Source organism: Penicillium griseofulvum, assembly GCF_001561935.1.
Source record: "Penicillium griseofulvum strain PG3 chromosome Unknown contig_77, whole genome shotgun sequence".
Lineage (NCBI taxonomy): Eukaryota > Fungi > Ascomycota > Eurotiomycetes > Eurotiales > Aspergillaceae > Penicillium > Penicillium griseofulvum.
The window spans coordinates 433,797-459,543 of record NW_024467426.1 but is presented as its reverse complement, the minus strand read 5'-3'; the positions used below and the strand labels follow the sequence as shown (position 1 = coordinate 459,543).

Here is a 25,747-nt window from a genome sequence, read left to right as displayed (position 1 = left end):
CCATCTACTCTTCAAGAATAAGTTACTTCAAACTGGATATAATGTGGATATAATGTTTTATCTTTAGGTGTTCATTGCTGTTCACTGCTTTTATTTAGTGGCATCCATTGGTATAGCTATTTATAACTACATTGTACACTCCTTCCCCGACCTACAGCTTTACTTATGCACAGAAGTTTGAACTTGTAGATTGTCCATTGTCATTGTCATTCCCTTTGTATGCATATAACGCCATGAAATCCCATTATTCCAAGGGTGAACCTGAAGCTACCATCGTAGTACGAATTCTATATCAAACTACCATCTTCGGCCACGTCCTCGGCCCCCGTAACCTCCACGTTGATCATATCCGCCGTAGCCCATTTGGCCTTGACCTCCTTGACCGAATCCTTGACCCTGGGGCTGACCCCCGAAGCCGGGTTGACTTTGCTGCCCGCCAGGGGGCATCATCGACTGAGCGTGCTGCATGAAAGCCATAGGATCCATATTAGACGGGTCCAAGCCCTGAGACATCATGCTGGCCAACATGCCCTGCATCATATCCGGGTTCATATCTGGCATGCCGGGCATGCCGGGCATGGGCGGCGCAGCACTAGCTGGGGGAGCGGGGCCCGGTGCACCAGGCATCGGGGGCATTCCCATACCCATAAAGGCCTGCATATCATCCATCTGCTTCTTCTGGCTACCGACTTCCTGTCTCAGGCCTTGCTGCTTGAGACAGTATCCTGCCCATGTGAACTCATCGAATCCATAGTTGAAGTAGTCAGAGAGATCTGACCCAGGTCGGCGCCAGGGCTTGTCGTCGGATGGGAAGTCGGCGTCCATGTCTGTGGACATGATCGGCTTCCCCGTCGTGGGGTGAACTGGGTTTGCATTGACGTCGATGGTAGAGCTGTGAATGGCTGGATAGGCGGAGCCTGGCTTTTCTGAAGGGGGTCTTGCAGCTGCAGCTGGGTGTCCAGGAACCGGAGTCGTGGTTTCGTATCGAGGAGTTGCAGATGGCGTCGCAGACCTTGCTAGCCCGGACGAGTCTGCGGAGGACGGCCGTTGTGGTTCTTGTCGTAAGCTTGCATGGCGTGGGTGGGAGCTAGAAAGATCAACAAGAGTACAGGGAGCGCGATGGCAGCTAACTTACGCCTCGGGAGCTGGTGCGCCTTCGGGTGCTTCTGTGATAATATTGAAGTCATCCTGCAGATGAAGTTAGTAAAAAAAGAGTCGCTGGGAGATGCGAGAATGGTGCATACATCGTCCTCTTCTTCCTCTTCTACCTCCTCCTCGTCTTCCATGTAATTGCTGTCCTGCGCTTGGCCGGGAGCTGCATTTTGTGCATGGTTCGGCGATTGCGTTGTCGGCACCGCGTCAACGGGATCATAGAAGTCGTCTTCTTCTTCGTCCATGATTTCTGGATTTCAATTCAACGGGTAAGTGCTGCAGAAAGTTGTATCAAAGAGAATCGAGGTCAAAGGTTGCGCGCATGGGAACCGGGTTTGTCTTGTTTGCAGCGGTGCGTCTCTGGATAATTTCAGTTGAAACTTACGAAAGAGACGGTTGAAATTGACACAATAAATTAGCTATACAGCTAGACAATTGCAAAGATATGCTTCAATTCTGAAAATAAACACTTTTGATACCCTGCTAATCTTGTAAAATACACTTAGAAGGCTACATAGTAGAAATTCAAGGTCACGTGCCGATCACAAGACGTCACTGTCTCGATTCTCTCATCTCAATAATCCAATCTAAGCTTAATATCTCACAAACAAACAATGGCGGAAGAGGATAGCAAGACATCCACTCCGCGGTCCTTCGCCGGCCAAAGCGTCTCCGCGGAGGAGATGCTGAAAGAACAAACTGTCGGTCTTGTTCATCTCTCCGATTTTCGCAAGCGGCGCGCAGAAGTTCTAGAGCAAAAGGAGCGTGAGGCGCATGACAAGTCACTGGGGATACTGGCATCTGGTAATTCAAGAAGTGCAACTCCCTCTACAGGCGATGTAACTGACGGGTAAGCTAAGAGCCTCAACTTCCATTTCCGTTCATTTGAGCTGATCGCAGCGCAACAGATCTACACCTCCCCGGAGTGACGGTCCCGCAAAAAAGAAGAAAAAGAAGACTCTTGCGAAAAGCAAGCTGTCATTTGGCGACGATCAAGACGAAACAGGGGAGGAATCCCCGGCAACTCCAGGCGACTCCAGCGCATCACGGGCAGGTTCGAAAACACCCGCCGAGGATGGCGCTGCGCGACGTATGAAAGCAAACCCGAACGCACCTCCTCCACCCAAAGCTTTGACAAAGGCAGCATTGGAAGCTGAAGCACAGGCTCGCGACACTCTCCGAAAAGAGTTTTTGATCATGCAGGAGGCTGTGAAGAATACCGATATTCTCATTCCCTTTGTCTTCTATGATGGAACGAGTATACCAGCTGGAGCCGTCAAAGTCAAGAAGGGTGATCATGTCTGGTTGTTCCTGGATCGATGCCGGAAGGTTGGTGCTGAGATGGGTGTACGTGGTGCCAGTGGTGCCTCCAAGGCGAAGAAAGATAATCGCCGCGAGTGGGCACGAGTCAGTGTCGACGACTTGATGCTCGTCAAGGGCGATATTATTGTTCCACATGTAAGTCCACCGTGATTTTCGTCAGCCGAAGATCTCATCTAATATCCACACAGCACTATGAATTCTACTACTTCATCGCCAATCGAGTACCCAGTCTTTCTCGAGCCGGTGGTTTGTTGTTTGATTATTCCAACAAACCGCCCGTTGTCGATTCAAATGATCCGCTGTCCCGACCTAGTGACGATCAGCTAGAGGGTGCGGACAAGGATTTCTCAGAAACCAAGGTCGTAGATCGACGGTGGTATGAGAAAAACAAGCACATTTACCCGGCCAGTCTGTGGCATGAATATGAGCCCGGGAAAGAGTTTGAAGAGAAGATGACTTCCACGCGGCGCGATGCGCAGGGGAATACATTCTTTTTCTAAATGAAAATATGAACATAATGACCATAATAGACAAATACGAAATATTTTCTGTCCAAGTCTTTTCATTACAAGATTTCCTTTCGAGGTTGACTAAACATCAGGGCTCGTAAGGCTAACCCGTGACTTTTACTTCTTACTTTCCCTAACTACATCCCATCTCCAGCGGTACCATGGACTTTTCTCTAAGATGCAATTCTCTCAAGTGTCGAGTAGAATTGAAAGAGAAAGCAGTGGTGACAACCTGCTCGTAAGTTGCTCCATTGTGGTCCGGCTCAGGAGGCTGATGGTTCCAGGCACATCTTCTGCCATGCATGCGCCGAGAGCCTCGGGCTCTCTCGTCCAACCACCAGCAATCGGCACTGTCCCGCGTGTCAGACTGTCCTTCTTAATCCAGATGACGCTGTCTCGACAATCCTGAATCCGACGGAGGACTACAAAACAAGCGTGTTAAGTGGGCTAGATCCGCACACAATCATGGAATGTGCTGGTCGTGCACTTGCATTTTGGGCATACCAAAGCACACAGGAGATGTCTGTCTCACTTGCTCGGCATCAAACGACATCATAGGGTTGTCCAAAGCTGACTCAAGCAGATTCTACCAGGAATACCGAGCAAAGAGTCTTACGGAGAAGTATGCGAACCTGAACACGCAGATGGACAAGGTCATCCATAATGCCAACACAGAGATCCTGTCACTGCAGAACAAGCTGTCCGGTCCGTTCACTTAAGTCTATCCTTACTCACAGGTCCGACTGACATCTGTACCGCAGACATGCACTCAACTCAAGAAGACCTCCAAAAGAAAAACCAGGAATTGAATGATATGTACCGCGACAAGAACAACAAACTTGCTCAAATGACCAATCTCTACAACCTCCTCAAAGCTCGCGCCATGAAGTCCCGAATGGAGACCGCAGCCTCTGACACAGTTTCACAGGCCCTCTCATCGCTCAATGCCCCTCCTCCTATCTCTGTTTCTCGTCCTGATACCTCAACGCTACCTTCTACCACAATTACACGGAATCCGAAGACACCCACTTTCCCAGTGAACCAGGATGGGGTCGAGCAGCTTCATCGGCACCAACGAAGCGGCACTGGGAGCTCTAAGAGGGCAAAGACAAAGACATCTCGCGAAGCCCCAATGCCGCCTCCTGCTCGGCCAAACTGGGATGGGCGAAATAGTATGTATTAAACAACAGTCTCCAAGGCAATCGGCTAATGTGTTTCTGATTAGGCAGAGGGCCAGATCCCACTCTGCAACATCGTACTCGACTTCCACGCGTTTCTCGGACACCGACTGTCTCCTCTGAATTTCCTCCTGGTGATGCTATTACGCAGCGCTTTGGGCGTTGATTGGTATTTATTGATTGGGGTAGCTGTATGAATATGGAGCGGTCATTTCTACCAGGCTTCCCACCAGGACGATGTATGTTGAAGCTTTTGATACTTGGTATGATACAGTCACGGTCACCAAGTGCAAGTCTTCATTTCTTCCTGCATATTACTTGCACAATAAACAAACTCCCACTTCAAACTATCGTATACTCAAATAACAATTCGTATAGATCCCAAGGCAAAAGGCAGACTATGGTCGCCAAAATGCTACAAGCTATCCCCACCCCGTCTCATATGGCCCTTGTAAAATTACAGAACCGAGGTATTTTGAAGAACCTATGTAATCAGTCAGAACTGCGATAACATTTATAGAAGAAGTGGTATCCTGCCTGTAAGTTCCTACAAACATGTACTTAGGGTAGTGGTTACTAACTGACTCTGAGGAAATAATCTCCGGCCTACACGGGAACAACAACCGCAGTACGGCAAAGATTGCAAGAATACATAACAGGTAAATCTCGTTGAAACACTCCTTATTCCTCACTCATTATATGAGACATCCGCGCCGTCTCAATTTATAAGAGGGATGACCACCGCACAGGCCGCACATGCGCCCGCTGCGGGGGAATCTTACTAGACATTATCAACTTCAACTCCCCCGACCCTTCAACCTCCCGCAGGGAAAATGGCCGAAACGCCGATTTTTGTCTCTTAGATTCCTCACCATTACCCCGGCCAACGAGATCCCTCGTATTATCGGCGAGAAAAAAGGGGCTAAGCTCTATATGCAATGTCCAGCATCCATTGACTAACTATGCGATTTTCGCATAATTGCCGAGGCGGATATACTGGTTGTGAAGGATGGAGAAGCTGGGCGTGTTAATACCGCCGTTTATCCTACGACGGCTGGTGGATAACGTGGGAATACAGGTGGATCGACATCGAGTTACGAGTTGAAATTGGACTGCACTCCACAGGTCCTGGCCTCACAAATTGAACGACGTCACTCGATATATTGAACAGCGTGCTATGGGCTGTTTCTGGTATTGTATAAGCAGTTTGATATACTGGAGTATCATCATGGTCTCTATGTTCAACACTTGAAAGGATCTAGTTGGATGAATGTCAACAAATTCAACATTTCCCCGTCATCTCATCTCAAATCTCTCCCTCGAACACAAACTTCAACACAATGCCACCGCCAATAACTATACTCTGCAATACAGGGAGGTCAATGAGCCCAGCAAGACTGAAAGGAATCAAAACCATCTGTTCTTCGGGCTTGGTCATGGCTGACCTGAAAAACCAAGGAGATGTAACACCGAGCCATGTGATGACCCAGCAAAATCCAAGGGCCCGTTGCCACAACGCCGGCAAGCTATCATTCTGGGAACCACGGGTTCTCTTCCAGAGAGCGATGACACCGTCTTCAATCATATAGCCGACAACGAAAGATAGGAAAAAGGCCATAGTCCCAAGTTCCTCTAGCGAAACGTTCCGCAGACTATCGATGACTACATGAATCAATCCGGATAAAAAGAAAACGATGAAAACGTTGACATATCGTTCCACAAACGATGGTCTAGGCAGACGGAGGACATCACGCGCGAGAAAGTTGCTAGTAGACGTGAGGGGCAGTCGTAGCATTTGATGCCAGAATTTCCTACAACAAATTAGATATACTCAAAACAAACATGAGAACAACTCACCCCCAGAAATTCCGTAATGTATACACATTCGCCATTCTCCCAATTATCGGCGGGCTGTTCGAGGGAGAATCACCCAGACTCACGGAGATGATTGACGCGATGCGGTAGTAAAAGCTGATCAAGATTCTAGACACAACGAACCAAGCAACGAAAGTCTGGATAAACTGTTCTATCCATTTTCGCCCGGTATCCGATTGGGAGGAAGAAATTGACGATTCTTGGTCATTCATAGCTTGGCTCAAGGCCAAGACGGCAAGTGTATCTAGAGCCAGAAACTGCCAGATAGCGATAGCAGTTTCTCTAACCAAGAAACGAGCTCGAGGGATCACTTTATCTCTCTTGTAGTATTCAGGGAAGGACGGGACATTTTTCACCTGTCGAGGTGTATTGATCGCCCGTGAGAATGTGATTAATTGAACAGCCTGGACTAGACGGGATGGAAAGCCTTTTGTATTTCCATTGGCGTCGACGAAGTCGCGCCCGGCTTGAGGGTGGATGAGTAGCAGGTCCAGGGCTGTTAAGACGAAGGTTGCAGAGCTTCCGATGAGATTGGTCGGTGGGTATCCCGGTTTCTGGACTGGGTACATCATACTGAGTACGATGTATATCATACATGGTATAGATAGATAACGTAGAGCGGAGTGTTTAGGTGTTGTGGTCAGGATAATGGTGGGGATGAGACATTGGAGAGTGGCGAGAGCGAATAACCGCCCGTTTGATTGATACTCCATGGCTGTTTGGGATAAAATAAAGTGAAGAGTTGTGGTTTCATTGGAATGGTAAGGAGTAGGGAATTAGATGTAAAGATGATAAGTAGGACGGGACGTAAATTAAGAGAAAAAAAGTCTAAGCTCTTTTTCAGCTCCCCTATACTCCACTCCGTACGGAGTATATACGCGATTGCAACATTTGTAATCAGATCAGAAAGTATCTTAGAGAGTGATATCAATATGTCTCAGTTAAAATTGACTACTTCGTAAATGCAGGCCTGAAATGGTCCGTGGTATAGAACTATGCAGAACCCTGATTTGGCCCCCGGGGCGGGTATATCTTACCGAGGTCGGTCTGCTTATAATCTGATTGGAGGCGCTTGCACAGTGTCAAAATCCCCAACCCATCGGATTTGTAAAATATCTTTACTATTTATTCGTAGTATATATGTTATCCTGTCTGACGAAAAAAAAAAAGAAAAGTTGAGGAAACCACATGGAGATATCAAGCATCTGCAGACTATACCATATTGGGAAAGTATAGTCAGTGGCTGATAGTGCTAACCCAAATCGATCTATACATTTACGCCCCTGGTCGAACCTTGAACCGAGCACTTAGAACGCTTCTCACCTATAGAGTGGACGGGGTCAATATGCGGCTAATCTATCCCTTTATTATCTATTGTATTAAATTTCAACTTTCCGATATAGATGAAACGCAGCCTGACAATTATTGTAGCAGAGTCAACATATATTTGGAAGATGCGTTTCTTCAAGATGACAATCTGACCTATCACTTGCTGCGGAATCATGCATAAACAAGTATTCGGAATATTCCTTGCATTGATCCATTCCTGTGCATATATATTGCTTTTGCTCGGCGAATATTCATTGGTTGTCTTGCCAAAAACAACCATGATATCAGGGATTTCGAATAGCGTTACTAAGTGAAAGGTGATTATCCTATAGTTATTACTCCGTGTATAGTGTCAGGTAGTGCATCTGGGAGTAATATATATCCGAGCAAGATATATATTTACTCATAACTGAAAACCATCTAAAGTATATATATCTACGATCCTTCAATTGTATAATAGTAATTTTGGATCCTCTCAACCCCATTGAGTATTTTCTTTTTTCTAACAATATATCACGTGTAAAATCTACATATTTCTGCTAGTTCTGCGTAGAACTTAGCTTCCCCTATAACGTGGCCCAGGCACATATCGCCTACCAATATAAAACGCGTCTAAAAAGCGAGGATGTCCATAGTAGAGAAATCCTGTCTACTAGGTATATCACGGAGCCAAAAATGAGATAATTCTATAGTTATACTACATATAAACTTGCACCCTTCTATGACCACAGCATATAACTTTAACTTGCATTACATGCGTATGTTGTACTACACGAGGAAGAGGACGACACTCAACATTTACCAAAATTGAACTCCCCATACAACAAAGAGCAATCAAGAGCAACCTACACCGAAGAATGCATATAGAGTATCCCAGTAGACCACTTTATAGCCCTACCAAGCACCATAGACACTAAACCTCTCTTGATATAGGAACCAGCTAGCCCCCGCTCGTCCGATGCTTATCTTGCCCTAATCTCGGGGCAACGGAAGTGCGTCCACACCTCGGTCTGATCCCCAGCTCCGGCACGGTCCTTACTTTATTCTGCTATCTGATCTCGGGAGCTGATGTCCCTGTAAATCCGGGGTGCAGAGGAGCTTATGTGGAGTCTGGTGCGGGAGCTTGTTTTTGTTCCTGGAAATGAGCTTGTTCAAAATTACATACGGTATATATATGTATTAATTACATTGGTATTTTTCGGCGGTTTTTTTTGAAATGCTCACTTTCGCACTGCACATATTGTACTCGATAGATATATACGCTGACATTTATATGTCCGATCTATAATTACGTCTACAAATAAAACAATTCTGGGACAATAAATGCCTCGTATCATTGATATTATCCGACGGGAGATCACATCTAAATCCGCCGGGAGTGAACATAGGAAAATGAAATCTAATCAACGGAGAATCATGTACGTCGGCACCAGAAGGACCGGGTCTTTTCGCCCGGGCGGGAAGTAACGCCGTACCCTCAGCAAAATAGGACAGACGCCGGGGTGACATCTACATCCGCAGACCTCCCCCGGAATCCCGCAAAAAACAAGTCATATCATGCCATGCATTATACCACAAACCGATGCAACGGACACACGCTGCAAAGAACAAACATCAAATAAGGGATTAAACTGTTTATGCGCCGAATTCCTTGACGTCGCTCTTCTTGCCCTGGAGGGCAAGGGGGACGATGCCACTGACGTGCATCTCGGGTCCGTAGACGTGCATGTCTAGGCCAAGCTCAATACCGACGGACTTGATGTTCTTGAGACCCTCCTGGTAGTTGGGACCGGCACGGCGGACCCAGATCTGGACCTTGTGCTCGTTGAGGACGGTGGCGACCTCGCGGATGGCGCGAATGACACCCTTGAAGGTGCTGGCCACGTTGGTGAAGTTGGCAATACCACCTCCGATGAAGAGGACCTTGCCCTCGGGGTGGGTGGGGGCACGCAGCATCAGGTCCAGCACGGTGCGGGCGTAGTTGAAAGTCTGGGTCTCGGTGGGGGCACCGGAGTACTCACCGTAGTTGGCAAGCTCGCTAACGAAACCAGCGGAGGCAATGGCGTCGGCGTAAACGACGGAAGCACCACCACCAGCAACGAGGGTCCACACACGGCCGCTGGCGTTGAGAACAGTCAACTTGAGTGAGGCACCGGTCTTGGCATCCATGTCGGAGATGAACTTCTCCTCCTTGCTCAGCTCACGACCGAAGGGGGCGGGGAACTCCATCGGCGGGCCAGCGTCGATGCTGACCTTGCCATCAGCCGAGGCGAGGGCAGGGGAGCCCAGGGCAGCGGGGCTGCGAGCAATAGCCCACTTGGTACCACACTCGAACTCAGCGGTCTGGTCGAGCTTGGCAGCCAAATCCAAGAAGTGAACCTCAGCGGAGGTGGCATCAGCGTTGGGGATAACAACCAGAGGGTTGATCTCAAGGTATGTGAACTGGCAGTCAACGTAGACGGCGTACAGGCGAGAGATGAAGTCAACCAGGACATTGTGAACACCCTTGGGGACCTTGCTCAACAGGGTCGCGGCGATCTCCTCGTTGGAGGGGTAGTGCTTGAGGTTGACGGGGACCAACAGCTTCTCAGCCTTAGCATCGACATCACCGACGTCAACACCACCCTCGTGAGTGAAGAGGATCCAGTCACCCTAGAATTGAACCATTAGCTTCCCATATTCTTCAATTGAGCTCCAAGCTGCGGGGAAAGCTTACCTCACGGACGGAGTTGATGTTGATGTAGTATTCAGTCTCCTGGGGGTGAGGCACGAAGGGCTCAACCAGGAATTGGCGGAGAACACCAGTGACAGTCTCAACCTGGACATCCTTGGTGGCACGAGCCTCAATCCACTCCCGAGCCTCAGCCCAGGTCTTGTTCAAGGCGAGCAGACCGCTCTTACCCCGACGCTTGATCAATTGATCGGGTTTGGCGACGAACTTAGCACCTGGGGTCAGAAGCCAAGGGAAGGAGACCTCAGCCTGGTCAAGGACATCCTTGACGGCCTTGTCATCGGGGAAGTGAAGGGAGGCGAGGCGAGCAGGAGGGTTATGTGTTGCGGAGGCAGGAAGAGGAGTAGGCTTGATCACTGGGGCGCGAGTAAGGTGGTAGTTGAGGATGGCCTTGCCGTCGGCCTCGAGGATAGATTTGGCGGACATGATGTGATGAATGAAGAGATATGTGTGAGAGAGAAAGAGAAGGGAAAAAGGAGGGGGATATTTTTGAGCTGAAGGAGGAAAAGGTGGGAATGTACTGTAGTGTACGGCGTACACCAAAAAAAAAAGTTGTGCTGGATATTACAGCGTACAACTCGGCAGGTCCCACCTGTTGAGGAACAGACCAGAGAACATCCTAAGGTGGGGGGGGGAAGTTGCTTCGTTGGGATACTCCACAGAAATACGGAGTACTTACGGGTACTTCTAATGGCGCCACTGATTCTATCTATTTTGAAGTACTTGTTGGTTCCCCGATACCGCTTTTTAGTTGTTGAGTCGGGATTACATTCGGGGATTTATTACCCCGTACAATCCTCCGAGGCTTATATCTACGGCGATATTGAATTATTTTTAATATTTAGTATGTATTTTTAGAATGAAGAGTTAACATTGAAGATATAGACTTCAAATATATACATATCCTATATGTTATACATTGTTTAATGCAATATATCAACATTGAATTGAAATTGAAAATCCCCCCACGTAACTTAACGTGTGGATACAGTATCGTCAGTACCCAGTATTTTGGGGACTGCCAAGTGTTGAGCTGTTCTGCGGATCCAGCGGTCTGGGACGAGCTGTACGGTGTATCTGCGAGTACTCCGAGTATCTCACCCCGCGGATTTTTCTCAACAGCTGCTTCTTCTGCCCCTTCTCTATCTTCCTTTTTCTTTTTCTTTCTTCATTTCGCATCGAGCGGCTTGTTTAACGCATAAAGTGAGTTACCATATTTTTTCTTCTATCCATTGCTCTTCCGCATATCCAAACCCCTCCAAACCACTTTTTTTTCTTAAATGCAATTGCCTGATAATTGCTTCGAAATCCAATCCGTATACTAATTCCCCAACTAGATTCATCATGCCCTCTACTCTCTCCGCCGGCAACGGCGTGCAGTCTGCCAACGACAACATCACCCGCTTCGCCCCTCCTAGCCGTGCCCTCTCGCCCTCCCAACACAGCCTTTTCCACAACAAGACACGATGCTTCGTGTAGTAAGTCATGAGATGATGATCTTACGACCTGGATATGACACTAATAGAGAAACCAGTGGTATGCAACCCCGAGCCGTGCAGGGCATGCTCGACTTTGATTTCATCTGCAAGCGCTCGACTCCTTCCGTAGCCGGTATTATCTACACCTTCGGTGGTCAGTTCGTCAGCAAGATGTACTGGGGTACCAGCGAGACCCTCCTTCCCGTCTACCAGGATGTTGAGAAGGCTATGGCCAAGCACCCCGACGTTGACACCGTTGTCAACTTTGCCTCTTCTCGCTCCGTCTACACCTCCACCATGGAGTTGATGGAGTACCCCCAGATCCGCTCCATCGCTATTATTGCTGAGGGTGTGCCCGAGCGTGTAAGTTCTGCCTTTCCCCGCATTCCGGATATAGTGCTAACGACTACCAAAGCGTGCTCGTGAAATTATGGTCGTCGCCAAGGAGAAGGGTATCACCATTATTGGCCCCGCCACCGTTGGTGGTATCAAGCCCGGTGCCTACAAGATCGGTAACACTGGTGGTATGATGGACAACATCGTCGCCTCCAAGCTGTACCGTAAGGGTTCCGTCGGATATGTCTCCAAGTCCGGTGGTATGTCCAACGAATTGAACAACATTATCTCCCAGAACACCGACGGTGTGTTCGAGGGTGTTGCCATTGGTGGTGATCGTTACCCCGGTACCACTTTCATCGATCACTTGCTCCGCTACCAGGCCGAGCCCGAGTGCAAGATCCTTGTGCTGCTCGGTGAGGTCGGTGGTGTTGAGGAGTACCGTGTGATTGAGGCCATCAAGAACGGCACCATCACCAAGCCCATCGTCGCCTGGGCTATCGGAACCTGCGCCAGCTTGTTCAAGACTGAGGTTCAGTTCGGTCACGCCGGTGCCTCTGCCAACTCTGATCTCGAGACTGCCGTCACCAAGAACAAGGCCATGCGCGAAGCTGGTATCCACGTCCCCGAGACCTTCGAGGACCTCCCCCAGATCCTTAAGCAGGTCTACGACGCTGAGCTTCAGAAGGGCAACATCACCCCCGCCCCCGAGCCCGTTGTGCCCAAGATCCCCATCGACTACTCCTGGGCCCAGGAGCTCGGTCTCGTCCGTAAGCCCGCTGCCTTCATCTCTACCATCTCCGACGACCGTGGCCAGGAGCTGCTCTACGCCGGTATGCCTATCTCCGATGTCTTCAGAGAGGATATTGGCATTGGTGGTGTCATGTCTCTTCTGTGGTTCCGTCGCCGCCTGCCTCCCTACGCCAGCAAGTTCCTCGAGATGGTTCTCATGCTGACTGCCGATCACGGTCCTGCCGTCTCCGGTGCCATGAACACCATCATCACCACCCGTGCTGGCAAGGATCTTATCAGTGCTCTCGTTTCCGGTCTTTTGACCATTGGTTCTCGTTTCGGTGGTGCCCTGGATGGCGCCGCCGAGGAGTTCACCAAGGCGTTCGACAAGGGTCTGAGCCCCCGTGACTTCGTTGACAGCATGCGCAAGGAGAACAAGCTTATCCCCGGTATTGGCCACAAGGTCAAGTCCCGCAACAACCCCGATCTCCGTGTCGAGCTTGTCAAGGAGTTCGTCAAGAAGCACTTCCCCAGCACCAAGCTGCTCGACTACGCTATTGCCGTTGAGACCGTCACCACCTCCAAGAAGGACAACCTGATCCTCAACGTCGACGGCTGTGTCGCTGTCTGCTTCGTTGACCTCCTCCGCAACTGCGGTGCCTTCTCCCCCGAGGAGTGCGAGGACTACATGCGCATGGGTGTCCTCAACGGTCTGTTCGTGCTCGGCCGTTCCATCGGTCTCATTGCCCACTACCTCGACCAGAAGCGTCTGCGCACCGGTCTCTACCGTCACCCTTGGGACGACATCACCTACCTCCTCCCCACCCTGCAGAAGGGCGGTGCCGAGGGCCGTGTCGAGGTCAACCTGTGATTTTGTTTATGACGTTTTGCAGCGCCGTCCGCTGGCATATAGTCCGTCCGTTCAGGGCGGTGGAGTTCGGATGGTTCATCCCTTGGTTTTTCTTTTTTTATGTTTTCTGAGCAGTCATGTGTATCGATGTACTGCGTTCATGTGGCATGACCAAGTTGACGGGTTGACACTCAAGAAGGGTGCAACCCGGCTACAGATCTGATTTAATTCGTTTTGCAGTAGATGACTAGACCTCTTTGGGAAATAATGAACGTGCCTTTGCCGCATGATATGCTTTTCAGCGTAGTTGGTAGAATTTTTCGTTGAAGTATTCCAAGCTGAGCCATTCTGTATTCCTCCTGAGGGCCCTGCCAAGGTTGTCCTGATGGGCCGTGCGCCCGATTAGGAAATATCCTTATCGTTTATCGCAATCTTTTCTAGCCCTCCTCAGCTTCAAGATTCACCCACCTTACATTCTCTACCCAGCAAATCACATCTACGTCCAGCTCTCATATAACCCAACGAGCCATACAGTACCCTATCTGTACTGCTTCCAAGACATCTCCTCTTATCCGCCCCAATCCAAACCCAACACCACCACCAACCTAATACAACCACACCATGGTCCGCCTCAAGAACCGCTACCTTCTCGTGGACATCCTCTACCCAGACCCAAAAACCTGGCCCACAACCCCAGCAACAAAACCACATAACCCCCAACTAGCAATCCACTCCCCAACCTCCGACGCCCTAACCCAAGGCTTCCTAGCCAAGATGATTCGGGACTCCGTCGCAGAGCTATACGGCGACTGGGGAATCGGCAAGCTAGGCGGTGCAACTGCAGGCGGAATAACGAGTATGTTTTCGACCTCATATCCAATTAAACTATTCCCCCAAAAACAGCCACTCACTAAACACACAATAGTAAAATACCTCTCGCCAGCAACATCAACCGCGATAGTGCGGTGTCCGCGTGCCTCTTTCCGTCTTGTCTGGTCAGCTCTTACGTATATGTCCGGCGTGCCGGAGCCGGGTAATGGGCCGAAACGCGCGGGCACGGGACGCGAGCGTGGGTGTGTTTTCCGCGTGATTCGGGTTTCGGGGACTATGCGGAAGGCTGAGGAGGAGGCTATTCGGAGGGCTAGGAGGGAGATTGTTAGGGTTAAGGATGCGGAGGAGAAGGGGGTTCTTGGGGGGTTGGTTGGGGGTGTTGTTGATTGTGTTATGGATGATAGTGAGGATGAGGGGATGGGTAGTGATGATTGAGATTGAGGTTAAGGTTGGTAGGTGTTGTATTGTACGTTTCTGTTTAACTTTTAATGAGATACCCCAGTTTTTGGTGCGTTAGGTTATGGTTATTTCGGCTATCGTACATTTATCGTATATTTTACGTTTGGCTGGGAAGTTGGAATAGGATTACTTGCGGCGTACCCGCACGCCACTGTCTGGCATATCCTTCTTCCACTTCTCCAGTTCTTCGTCGTAGTCATGTCCATCATCCTTGTCATAGTCATCCTCGTCCTCTCCGCCATCCGCCGCACCGGTCTTCTCAACCTGGCTTGCTGCATTGCGTATACGCACTTCCTCCTCCAAATCTTTCTCCTCCTGCTCATCATATGCATCCTTGGCATCTAGCCAGCGCTCCTGCACATCCCGCACATCTGTGGTGCCCATGCCCTCCCGAACAGCCACTTGCCAGACAGTGTCGTTGGCGCCTTCAGCGGGACCAAAGGCATACCCGGACGCACGGTCAATGGCGTGCAGTAGACTCATCATACTCTTCTTGTCCTCGACGGCCAGCGTCTCGAATCCAACGAGTCCGAATTCCTCGACCAGGTCGATGATGGTCTGGTTTAGTTTGCCAAATTTCTCATGTGAGAATCGCGAGGACTCGCTTTCTAGTTCCGGGAGTAGGTAGGACAGGTCTTGTACTTCGGTGTAGTAGTCTAGGTTGAAAGGGAGTGGGGCGTAGTTGGCGAGGTTATCGATTTTGGTGAGGACGTTTAGATGTGGGAGGTCGAGTTGGAGCATAGCGCGGAGGGAGAGGAGGAGGGCGGAGATGTACATTGAGGGTAGGGTAAGGGTATAGGAATCAACGAGATGAATGACAATCAACTGTTCCACAGGCTGGTTAGCTGAGGTCTCTTTTTGTTGCGCTTGAGGTTCTACTGCGACTAACCCGAATGCCCATCTTCTGGATCTTGTAGAAGATGTTGCGTAATGAGGCATGATGTGTGAATAGCTCGACTTGGCCAGGGCAGTCAAAAAGAATATAATCATCTAATAATTCATCAGAACTGGTCAGTAACTGTCTACAGCCAGGACAGATCAGACATACCGCCAAGCTCCTTCAGCCCGTTTTCCAGCCAGTCGAAGTTGTTTTCGAGCTCTTCCAGAGCATATAAGACACCACCATTCGGACCCAACTTGTCCTCTTCCATAATATCCTCCAGAGTAACTAGGTCACGTACGTCCAGCGCGCATGGATATGAGGTCTTGTCGTTGGCGGGGTCAAGGTTGACGACAGAGCATTTCCGGCCGATTGCACCTAGAAACTGATGCATGCCATTGCAGTACGTAGACTTGCCAGCGCCCGGTGGACCAATCACCAGCTGGGCAAAGGGCATTTTGTCAATATCACGAAGATGCGAGAAGTTTTGTTTTGAAAAGAAATGATGTCAAGCCGTTTGGGCTTTTTTTTCCCTTATCGATGTAGCGCGGGGAATCAGAGGGCGGTGAGGATGGCAGAAAAGGATACGGCCAAAGGCCCCGGAGAGCTTGGGGTTTGACGTTCAACAACTCTGCACCTGCCCAATATGACGTCTCGTGAGTAGTTATGGTTATTATCTTCCCCCACATTTGAACTTTGTCTAATTTACTATTGCAGACCAATTTACCATGGCGTCCCCACCGACGGATGCTATCTCGGCCTTGAAGTTCTCCCCAGACCCCAATTCCACGCGGATTGCCGTTTCGTCGTGGGATAAGAATGTGTACCTGTATGAGTTGCGGGATGAGAACGGAAAAATTGGAGAGGGAAAGCAATTGCAGAAGTTTGAGCACCGCGCTCCTGTGCTGGATGTCTGTTTCGGCGAGAACGAGAACGAGATCTACACAGCTGGACTAGACTGGGACGTGAGGAAGTGAGTTATTCAAATTTATTGCTGCTACTGTCATAATCATTATACTGACTGATTAGGATCGACCTCAACACCTCCGAACAGACCGTGCTCAGCAGCCACGAAGCCGGCGTGCGCCATGTCCTGTACAGCCGCGAGCACAACATCGTCATCTCCGCCTCGTGGGACTCAACACTGCACATCCACCGACCAGATGCTGGTGCAAACCCCGACTCCCTCCCAATCACCGTCCCCCTCCCATCGAAGCCATTCTCAATCTCCGCAACCGCCACGAAGCTGGTCGTCGCGATGGCATCGCGCGCATTGCACATCTACGACCTCAAGGCGCTGGCCCTTCTTGCTGCGCAAGCAGATAGCACAATTCCAGGCAATAACCGAGTCGAAGTTGAGCCCTGGCAGCGTCGGGAAAGCAGCTTGAAGTTTATGACCCGTGCCGTTGCCTGTATGCCCGATGATGCTGGTTACGCATCTTCTAGCATTGAAGGTCGTGTCGCGGTCGAGTGGTTTGACCCATCGCCCGAATCACAGGCCCGCAAATACGCTTTCAAGTGCCATCGCCAGACTGCGGAGGATGGCGTGGACGTTGTCTACCCTGTCAATGCATTGGCTTTCCACCCTATTTTTGGCACCTTTGCCTCCGGCGGCGGTGATGGTGTTGTTGCGCTCTGGGATGGAATCTCCAAGCGCCGTATCCGTCAATATCAGAAATACCAACACAGCGTCTCAGCTGTTGCGTTTAGTGCAAGCGGCCAGTATCTGGCTATTGCAGTCAGCCCTGGCTTCGAAGACGGCCATGATGAGGTTCCCCAAGGCACAGTGAAGATTTACCTACGAGAGCTGGGCGAGACGGAAGCCAAGGGTAAAAGCACAAAATAGGTCCGGGAAAGGTTGTCTTTTTCCTTGATTCTACACTGAAATGAAGCGTCTGTCCAATGTTGATACCACCCATGAAATCTAATTTAAAAAAAAAATCCAAAACACAATCGCAAGTATTCACTAGTTCAATTTCCAATTCTAGTAGTATATTTTCCAAGCTTTAAAACCAGAATCTTGGTATCCAAGTTATTTACGTAGTCTCATGTAAAGTCCAAAGTCCAACCACTATACATCTACTGGGCCTTGCGAACAGAGACCGACCCATCAGCCATACCGAAGTAGGCTGCAACAGGCCGCTGACCACCAAAATCACCGGCAGCAGAAGCCTGGGGGCCGGTCAGGCCTTGGAAAATACCGACCTCAAGCACACCGATAATCTCATTGATCTTGCGAGCCAAAACATCAACCGCCCACACACCATCCTTGCCACTACCATCCTGGCCAGCCTCGATATCAGCCTTGATCAGCAAGGGCTTGAAGGGAGCATCGATAATGAAGAAGCCCTGATCAGTCTTGAGGGGACCTTCCTTGGCGGTTGCGGATGCGCGGATGGCGGGGTCGACACTGCCGAGTTCCTCCAGCTTACGGATAACGCGGTAAGCGGCGATGGGGGCGACCTCGATAGGAATTGACTTCCAGTTTGTAAGGAGACGGGGTTGAAGCTTGCGGAAATCTGAAATTGCGTGGGTTAGTTGGGGTGTAGTATTGTCATAGCAAAGAAAAAGGAAAAAAAAACCAGAGGTTCTACTTCCGAGTCATCCAACTCAAACCCCATAGCAATGCAAAATGAAGTAAAATCATAGATCGGATCACAACTCACCGGCGACACAGATAAACTCCTTAGCTTGCATAGCGACGATCTTCTCCTGGAACAAGCATGCACCACCGCCCTTGATGCAGTTCAGATCCTCGTCGACCTCATCCGCTCCATCGAACGCTACGTCGAGGATAGTGCCGCGGGGAAGGGCATTGTACTCGACAGCGGTCAATCCGGCGTTGACAATCAGCTGCTTTGACTGGTATCCGGTAGGGATGTACTTCGTGGCGGAGGTGTCGACGCCGAGGGCCTTGATGGCCTCGACCACGTACACGATTGTCGTACCACTGCCGATACCGACCCAGCGGGCATCCTTGGGGTAGTGGTTTCCGACAGCGACCTTTGCGGCGGCGCGCTTGGATTCTTCGACGGCGGACATGGTGGATTGGAGTCTGGGACTTTGGCGAAAGAATGTGGGGATGGTGGGGAGGGTAAGTCTACGGCAGAGGAAAAGAGGGGAGACCGATTGGATCATGGGAACCCTTTTTTTATAGAGGGGCTTGCAATGTGAGGAAGGAGAGTATACTAAAGAAATTAGAATGAAAATAGAATAATGTTAGTCTATAACGTCACGTCACGTTATAGTTTCTATATCTTAGCGCATTTTAATTTCTAGTATGTCTACCATCTTATATAGGAAATACATTTAAATACCTATACTCTTTATTTGTTTGAAAATACTTAGCGTAGAGGCTATGTCCCTTTATAAAATTTCCACACTTCACCTAGGAATCACATTGAAACCAGAAAAGACAGACAAGTGAAGACTGGAAGTTTCCATGTCGACATGAGAAGGGCTATTTCTTGCAGATCTTCTTAACAGCGGGTAAAAACGCGTCTATAAAATCAATTAGCTTAATCATGTTCGTATACAAAGAAGACCGTACTCTCAGCAAAAGTCGGGCCACACTTCTGATCCACGCAGTCTGCGCCAGCCGTTTCAATCATATCTTGGTGCAAGCAGAGACAGCTCCAGTCATTCTTTACGCAGCTCGTTGTCTGGGTCATTGTGTCCAAGCAGGCAAAGGCACAGCCAGGCAGCTCCTTAACTAAGCTATGTGCGAGCGTAGCAAAGGCGAGGACAACAATGGTCAACTTCATCCTGTAGGTGTAGTGAAGAGTATACTGGTGACTGAATACATGGTGAAATTGGGGCAATGGATGGTATAAATATTCTATAGAGTAGGCCACTAAAGTCTAGGCTGAGGTTCCCTTTCAGCTTTGTCTTTGACATGGAGATCAATGTACAATGTAGCTTGCCTTACTATTGTTCTTCGCAAAAGGGTACCACAACCATGTTGATCCCATGTTGTTCCATTTCGACATCGAGGGTGTGCTGGAGATTCGATCTCTCCTTGTATCATTCCTAAGATTTGGATGTCAGTTCGATACTCATATTGACAGTCTTAATGAATTCAAATGTTCCTCTGAAACACAGAGATAAGTAGCGTATGACCCGTGGCAGCCTTTTTACTAGGATTGTCAAAGGACTCATTTGTGGGATTTAAGAAAGAATCAACTCATCTGCAATTCTAAAATAAGAACATTCAATGTCTAGTAAATGAATGTAAGAAAAATCAGAAGCCCGAACTATGAAATGTCCGTGGTCGCCTTGATTATCAGGCCTCACATGGCGCTTACTAAAAATAGTCGCGCATCAACAAGTCGACATCCACGACTTCATCATTTGGAGAACTTTCATTATTGAGCAAATAGTGTAAGCAACACGACAAGCATCACAAACCGATAAATGGGCAATGATTTGAGCCTCAAAACAAAGCTCTATCCTCTCCCCCGCACTACTTGATATCCACCATGACAGATGCTTTCCCCGCCGCCCTGACAGGGCCAACCTCGAAGGAGCGCAAATATGACCGCCAGCTCCGCCTGTGGGCAGCAACTGGTCAGCAAGAACTTGAAGACTCTCATGTCCTGCTGGTGAACTCTGATGGCCCACTCGGCCAATACAATACCGGTGTCTCCGGCGTTGCTGGCGTGGAAACCCTCAAGAACCTTGTACTGCCTGGAATCGGTGGCTTCACCATCGTCGACCCAGCAATAGTTACGGAGTCTGATTTAGGCGTTAACTTCTTCCTGGAAGAAGAGTCTCTGGGCAAGTCCCGCGCCAAGGAAACCTGCCGACTTCTGAAAGAACTGAATCCAGGAGTGGAGGGATATTACTATGACCAAGTATGATATCCATGTCTACAGGAGTAGACGATCATCGACTGACTTTATAAACAGCGGATTGGGGAGCTTCTTGAAGACCCTAACTTCTTACCCCAGACCAAGCTGGTAATTATTTCTGGCCCAATGAGACGCTCAACAGTGGTACCTCTGATCCAGGAAGCAAAGCAACTGGGTATCCCCGTGTTGTACCTGCACTCAGTCGGGTTCTTCTCTAAATTCTCTGTGCAATTGCCAGCTGAATTCCCCATTGTTGAGACACATCCGGACCCGGAATCAACCCAGGACCTGCGTCTGCTAAACCCTTGGCCCGAGCTTGTCGCCGCCGCAGCCAAACTCGATAATCTGGACACCATGGATGACCACCAGCACGGCCATGTGCCCTACGTACTCCTCCTGCTCCACTTCCTAGAGCAATGGAAACAGTCTCACGACGGCAACGCACCCAGCAACTACAAAGAGAAAACCGAGTTCAGAGAGTTCGTGCGATCCCAGACACGCACTTCAAACCCAGAAGGCGGCGAAGAGAACTTCGACGAAGCAGTCGCCGCAGTCCTAAAGACAATCACCCCATTCAGCCTCCGAAGCTCGATCCGCGAGATCTTCGAAATGACCCAGTGTCAAGAGCTATCAGCCTCATCAGAAGATTTCTGGGTGATAGCCTCAGCAATAAAAACCTTCTACGCATCCCACAACGTCCTCCCCCTCCCAGGCTCCCTACCAGACATGAAAGCCCAATCCGCAGACTACGTGTCCCTCCAAAATATCTACAAAGCCAAAGCACGCCAAGACGTGGAAGAAGTAACCGCCACAGTCCGCGATCTCGAATCCAAGCTCCAACGCCAAACCGCAATCCCAGATCGAGACATCGAAGTATTCTGCAAGAACGCCGCACACATTAAAGTCGTCCTCGGTCGGGATATCCCACAGATAAGCATCGACAGCGAGGCATCAACATTGAAAACCGTACGCAACGCGCTAACGGACCCGGACAACCTAATTTTGATATTCATTGCGATGCAGATCCTCGACTCTGTCGTGGATGAGATCCAAAGCAGCGGTCGGGAAGAGGACCGCTCTGTTGATGACGATGCGCTGTGGAATAGCCATACGGAACGTATCTTGGCTTTGTTGACTGCGGCGGATGGATCGGCTGTTTCTCAGGAGGCGCGGGCGCGGATTGCCAGTGCGAGTAAGGAATTGCGTCGGGCTCAGGGCGGCGAGTTGCATAATATCTCTTCGTTGACGGGAGGTTTGGTTGCGCAGGAGGCGTTGAAGGTGATAACTAGACAGTATGGTCCGCTTGATAATACTTGCATCTTTGATGGGGCTAGGAGTAAGAGTGAGATGTATAGACTGTGAGTTGGGGATGGGATTTGCTATGTGCTGGGTGATTTGCATTGCATATGCAAACTCTAGGTACTTGTTGAATTCGTGGAAATGTTACTCAGAACCATTTTATGATTTATGATGCAGTTCTATTGTTATAGATCTCAATGAGTAGTATCCAACTATGTAAATATTTTGGTACTTCAATGGCCCAGAGAGTATGTATAAACTGGCAAGCTGGGTCATTATTTTAATGGGAGCTGAGGCATTTCAATGTCGTGGTATGGGACATGCAGATTTTCACTCCGATATGTATAGGCAGACCGGGCCCGAAATGAGAGGGAAGTGTTTGTTGAAGTGCCGTGAACAAGGCAGGATATCCTCACAAGAATAACCACAATTGCTCCAACCGCGGAGAGCATTTTCAGCTCTCGATGTGATTCACCACCGAGCAGAGATATGAGATGGACATGGGCCAGGTCCATAGTCTGTGCACAGTCCTGATACACAAACAGCACTTCATTTGAAGGTATTGCTGTCTTCACCTTTGCATACACTCTCCAGTGACGGAGATGTAATCGATCAGGGCATGAACTGATACCCCGAGTTCCTCAACGCTTTTTCGACTTTTGATTTGCACGATTCCGCTTAGGACCCTGGGGTCCACCCTTGTTCTCATATAGCTTCTCTTTCCCGAACGCGGAATCAGCAATCCGCAAGTAGCTGACCACACCCTGATCAACGACAGCCAGGACGACATTGCGGTATCCATGCCGAAGTCTCATGTACATCATATTTTGCATTTTCACCCCAGTCGGGGGGTCAAGTGGGGTGCTTTCGAGCAAAGCACCGAGTTGTGTCATAGTGGGCATAGTGGTTTGGTCCCGTGTGCTGACGACCGCAACGCGGAAGTCTGGAGGTGGAGGTGCGGACTTTTTGAAGGGGGTTGAGGGCTTATAGACGTGGAACACGACGCGGAATGGTGGTGTGGTATCCGCGGGGTGTCTTTCGGGCGCGGTGGCTGGGTCGTACCAGGGGATGATGGCGAGTTTGCGGTATACATCCACTAAGGGTTGTCAGTAACGAGAGCTAGGATAATTACCGCGGAGAGAAATGCGCGACTCACTGTAATGACGGTGGATGCCAGTGCCGATGATAGGGCCAGTTGCTGTAGAGGCCGTCGAGCGAGGGTCATGGATCCAATTGAAAAGTGATCCAAGCATACCAGCCAGGCCGGGGCCATGATGCTTGGTTGGTGTTATTTCACTAGCCTCTGAGACATCCGTATCCTCCTTCTCAATGTCATCGCACCATCCAGGAGCTCGAATTAGTGCATATCCCAGACGCCTGAGACCGGTATAAACGGAGTACCGCTCAAGCGTTAGACCACCGCGGCCCATGAAGCATGTATATGCAGCCTGCAAGCTCATAGGGACGGAGAGGTCTTCTTCTGACCCAGATGGGCTAGGCCATCTGATATCCAGACTTCCTCGCTCAATAAGATATAAGGCTTCCTCGGGCAACAGCCAGACACGGCTTGACGAGTCTGCCTGGCCCATTGACTTGAAGAACTGGCCCTTGGGGTTGGGCACATAGACACATGCGTCGGGGGATATCTTGGCGGAATTAGGCAAAGGCCTTGCGGGTTTGGGGGTAGACTCCGAGCTCTTTTCGTCTTCTCCGCTAGCTTTCGGTGTCGCACTATCGGTTTTAACTGGAGGGACGTAACCTTCGGGTGCGTAGAAAGCTATGATACGAGTTTTGGCGCTGTGAAGACGGGGGTATGAGAGCGCATTGTGCATGGCACCTCGCGAAGCGGAGAGTACATCGGCTTGAAGTTCTGTCGGATTGGGCTCAAAGTCCTTTTCGCCGCGGCGCGGGATGCCGGGGGATGAATCGGCGAAGCTATAAAGAGATTGAAGGTAAGCAATGGTGATTCAGAAGTCATCGAGGACACTGGCGGTTGGGTTTGCCATGTTAGAGGAATAGGCCATGGTCATACAAATTTAAGTGGTTCAAGAAGCGGAAGTCCTGCGTCTCGTCGGACAGGTCAACATCCTCTGTAGAGGCATTTGCAGGGGCCTGAATTGCCTCCTCGTCTACGTCAGCCATGGTTGAATTTTAAGAATAAATTAGAGGGAATTTCAGAGTCAGAGGAGGGAGATCAGAAAAGATGCGCTTATCGATAAGCGGGTTCTTTCGGCAGAATAATATCTCTATGCGGGCCCGGGGAGTTCTTTTGTTTTATCAAACACCACTATATCGTGAGATCCGCAGGTGGTATTGTAGGAAGGAAAGCAAGGTAAAAGTATATATGGGTTTCCTGTATATATGGCATAAACCGCCCGAGTACAATAGTCGCAAACACACAGCCTGCTACAAACGTGAACTGCTTTTCAGGTATAGTACACCCTAGCCTGCCCAGGTGTAGTTCGCAAGCACGTAATCAACGTCCTTGTCACCACGCCCTGAGAGATTGACCAGTATTCGTTCGGATGAAGGCCGCTGCGACGCCAATCGGATCGCAAAGGCCAATGCGTGTGCGCTTTCCAACGCAGGAATGATACCCTCGAATTTTGCCATCCGGAAGAACGCATTGACAGCTTCCTCGTCCGAAATTCCAGCGATTGATAGCCGACCGGCTTCATGAAGCATCGCAATCTCCGGGCCAACGCCAGGGTATGCGAGACCTGATGCTACAGATGAGACACTGGCAAGGGTACCATCATCCTGCTGAAGCACAATCGATCGAGCACCATGCAATGTACCCGGTCTTCCATATGATAGCGTTGCCGCGTGTTGACCTAGCTCATCAGATCTTCCAAGAGGCTCCACTGCATGTAGAACAACCGGATCGTCAATAAAGCCCGTGTATATACCCATCGCATTGGAACCGCCAGCAACGCAGGCAACCACATGCTCAGGTAAGCTTCCATTCATGGAAATAAATTGCTCGCGCGCTTCTTGACCAACTACACCCTGGAAGTCTCGAACAATCATTGGGAAGGGGTGTGGACCAATAGCCGAGCCGATGGCATAAAGCGCGTGTCCGTGCTGCTCGACGTACGCGTTGAATGCAGAATCACTGGCGTCTTTTAGAGCAGACTGGCCAGTCGCTACTGACACCACGCGTGCCCCGAGTAGCTGCATCTTTCCAACATTAGAGCTTTGTTTGCCAATGTCAACTTCTCCCATGTGCACTTCGCATTCGAGGCCAAAATAGGCTGCTGCGGTTGCAAGTGCGACGCCATGCTGGCCGGCTCCCGTCTCGGCAATTAGTTTCTTCTTGCCCATTCGTTTGGCGAGTAGTGCGAAGCCAACACAGTGGTTGATCTTGTGTGCGCCTGTATGATTCAAGTCCTCCCTTTTGATGAAGATTTGAGCGCCCCCGACTTGGTTTGAGAGATTTTCGAGGTGCTGTATTGGTGTCGGCCGCCCTTGAAGTCCGACCCGTACCTTATTCAGGGTACTCTGGAATTCCGATGATTGACGAAGCTCCTGATAGCTGTTGGTCAATTCCAGAAGCGCGGATCGAAGTTCTTCGGGATAGTGGTTGCCGCCAAATCGACCAAAATATCCTTCAGCATCGGGGCTGTTCTGGAAATGAGAACTTATGTTTGACATATTGTCTAACCCTCGGTAAGGCGTATAGGCAACCCTAGCTCGTATTGAATGGAATTTATGAGGCGCGGGCTGAATTAGACGTTGTAAACCGCACTTGGACCTGATATCAGAAATTGAGATTTATATGACTTCAAGAGCAATTGTGACAAGTAATGAGGCAGATGCTTCCGGGATTTTACAAGGCGCAATAAAACAGAAGTCTAGTAGTTCCAAGAGCGTTAGGAAGGGTTGATCTATATATACCTGTCGGTTGGAATCCGACCCGACGTCAGCCTCCGAGC

The 25,747-nt window shown here is 49.7% G+C and overlaps 10 protein-coding genes across 10 annotated transcripts; 3 read left to right on the top strand and 7 right to left on the bottom strand.

Moving 5' to 3' along the window:
• Window positions 1–297: 297 nt before the first annotated feature.
• fip1 (cleavage polyadenylation factor subunit FIP1) lies at window positions 298–1,397 on the bottom strand (the record flags this gene model as incomplete). Its single annotated transcript, XM_040795796.1, has 3 exons — window positions 298–1,087; window positions 1,136–1,188; window positions 1,245–1,397. 3 exons carry the CDS (start codon window positions 1,395–1,397, stop codon window positions 298–300), a joined length of 996 nt encoding a protein of 331 aa, XP_040651361.1.
• Window positions 1,398–5,468: 4,071 nt separating this feature from the next.
• PGRI_080810 (wax synthase family protein) lies at window positions 5,469–6,630 on the bottom strand (the record flags this gene model as incomplete). The annotated part of the gene is made up of 2 exons (XM_040795795.1): window positions 5,469–5,973; window positions 6,020–6,630. The coding sequence occupies 2 exons, from the start codon at window positions 6,628–6,630 to the stop codon at window positions 5,469–5,471; spliced, it is 1,116 nt and encodes a 371-aa protein (XP_040651360.1).
• A 2,371-nt stretch (window positions 6,631–9,001) lies between these two features.
• On the bottom strand, window positions 9,002–10,523 carry aclA (putative ATP citrate lyase subunit (Acl); the record flags this gene model as incomplete). The annotated part of the gene is made up of 2 exons (XM_040795794.1): window positions 9,002–10,018; window positions 10,083–10,523. The coding sequence occupies 2 exons, from the start codon at window positions 10,521–10,523 to the stop codon at window positions 9,002–9,004; spliced, it is 1,458 nt and encodes a 485-aa protein (XP_040651359.1).
• A 3,591-nt stretch (window positions 10,524–14,114) lies between these two features.
• PGRI_080790 (Rpp14/Pop5 family protein) lies at window positions 14,115–14,759 on the top strand (the record flags this gene model as incomplete). Its single annotated transcript, XM_040795793.1, has 2 exons — window positions 14,115–14,349; window positions 14,419–14,759. 2 exons carry the CDS (start codon window positions 14,115–14,117, stop codon window positions 14,757–14,759), a joined length of 576 nt encoding a protein of 191 aa, XP_040651358.1.
• A 150-nt stretch (window positions 14,760–14,909) lies between these two features.
• On the bottom strand, window positions 14,910–16,120 carry PGRI_080780 (GTPase GPN2; the record flags this gene model as incomplete). Its single annotated transcript, XM_040795792.1, has 3 exons — window positions 14,910–15,608; window positions 15,673–15,773; window positions 15,832–16,120. The coding sequence occupies 3 exons, from the start codon at window positions 16,118–16,120 to the stop codon at window positions 14,910–14,912; spliced, it is 1,089 nt and encodes a 362-aa protein (XP_040651357.1).
• A 189-nt stretch (window positions 16,121–16,309) lies between these two features.
• On the top strand, window positions 16,310–17,509 carry PGRI_080770 (WD40 repeat domain-containing protein; the record flags this gene model as incomplete). Its single annotated transcript, XM_040795791.1, has 3 exons — window positions 16,310–16,319; window positions 16,381–16,636; window positions 16,693–17,509. The coding sequence occupies 3 exons, from the start codon at window positions 16,310–16,312 to the stop codon at window positions 17,507–17,509; spliced, it is 1,083 nt and encodes a 360-aa protein (XP_040651356.1).
• Window positions 17,510–17,742: 233 nt separating this feature from the next.
• Window positions 17,743–18,705, bottom strand: PGRI_080760 (ribose-5-phosphate isomerase RKI1; the record flags this gene model as incomplete). Its single annotated transcript, XM_040795790.1, has 2 exons — window positions 17,743–18,182; window positions 18,330–18,705. The coding sequence occupies 2 exons, from the start codon at window positions 18,703–18,705 to the stop codon at window positions 17,743–17,745; spliced, it is 816 nt and encodes a 271-aa protein (XP_040651355.1).
• A 1,436-nt stretch (window positions 18,706–20,141) lies between these two features.
• On the top strand, window positions 20,142–21,875 carry PGRI_080750 (NEDD8-activating enzyme E1 regulatory subunit; the record flags this gene model as incomplete). The annotated part of the gene is made up of 2 exons (XM_040795789.1): window positions 20,142–20,516; window positions 20,571–21,875. The coding sequence occupies 2 exons, from the start codon at window positions 20,142–20,144 to the stop codon at window positions 21,873–21,875; spliced, it is 1,680 nt and encodes a 559-aa protein (XP_040651354.1).
• A 578-nt stretch (window positions 21,876–22,453) lies between these two features.
• Window positions 22,454–23,954, bottom strand: PGRI_080740 (tRNA-splicing endonuclease subunit SEN54 family protein; the record flags this gene model as incomplete). The annotated part of the gene is made up of 3 exons (XM_040795788.1): window positions 22,454–22,908; window positions 22,969–23,747; window positions 23,845–23,954. 3 exons carry the CDS (start codon window positions 23,952–23,954, stop codon window positions 22,454–22,456), a joined length of 1,344 nt encoding a protein of 447 aa, XP_040651353.1.
• Window positions 23,955–24,254: 300 nt separating this feature from the next.
• On the bottom strand, window positions 24,255–25,466 carry PGRI_080730 (tryptophan synthase subunit beta; the record flags this gene model as incomplete). Its single annotated transcript, XM_040795787.1, has 1 exon — window positions 24,255–25,466. One exon carries the CDS (start codon window positions 25,464–25,466, stop codon window positions 24,255–24,257), a length of 1,212 nt encoding a protein of 403 aa, XP_040651352.1.
• Between the last annotated feature and the right edge of the window lie 281 nt (window positions 25,467–25,747).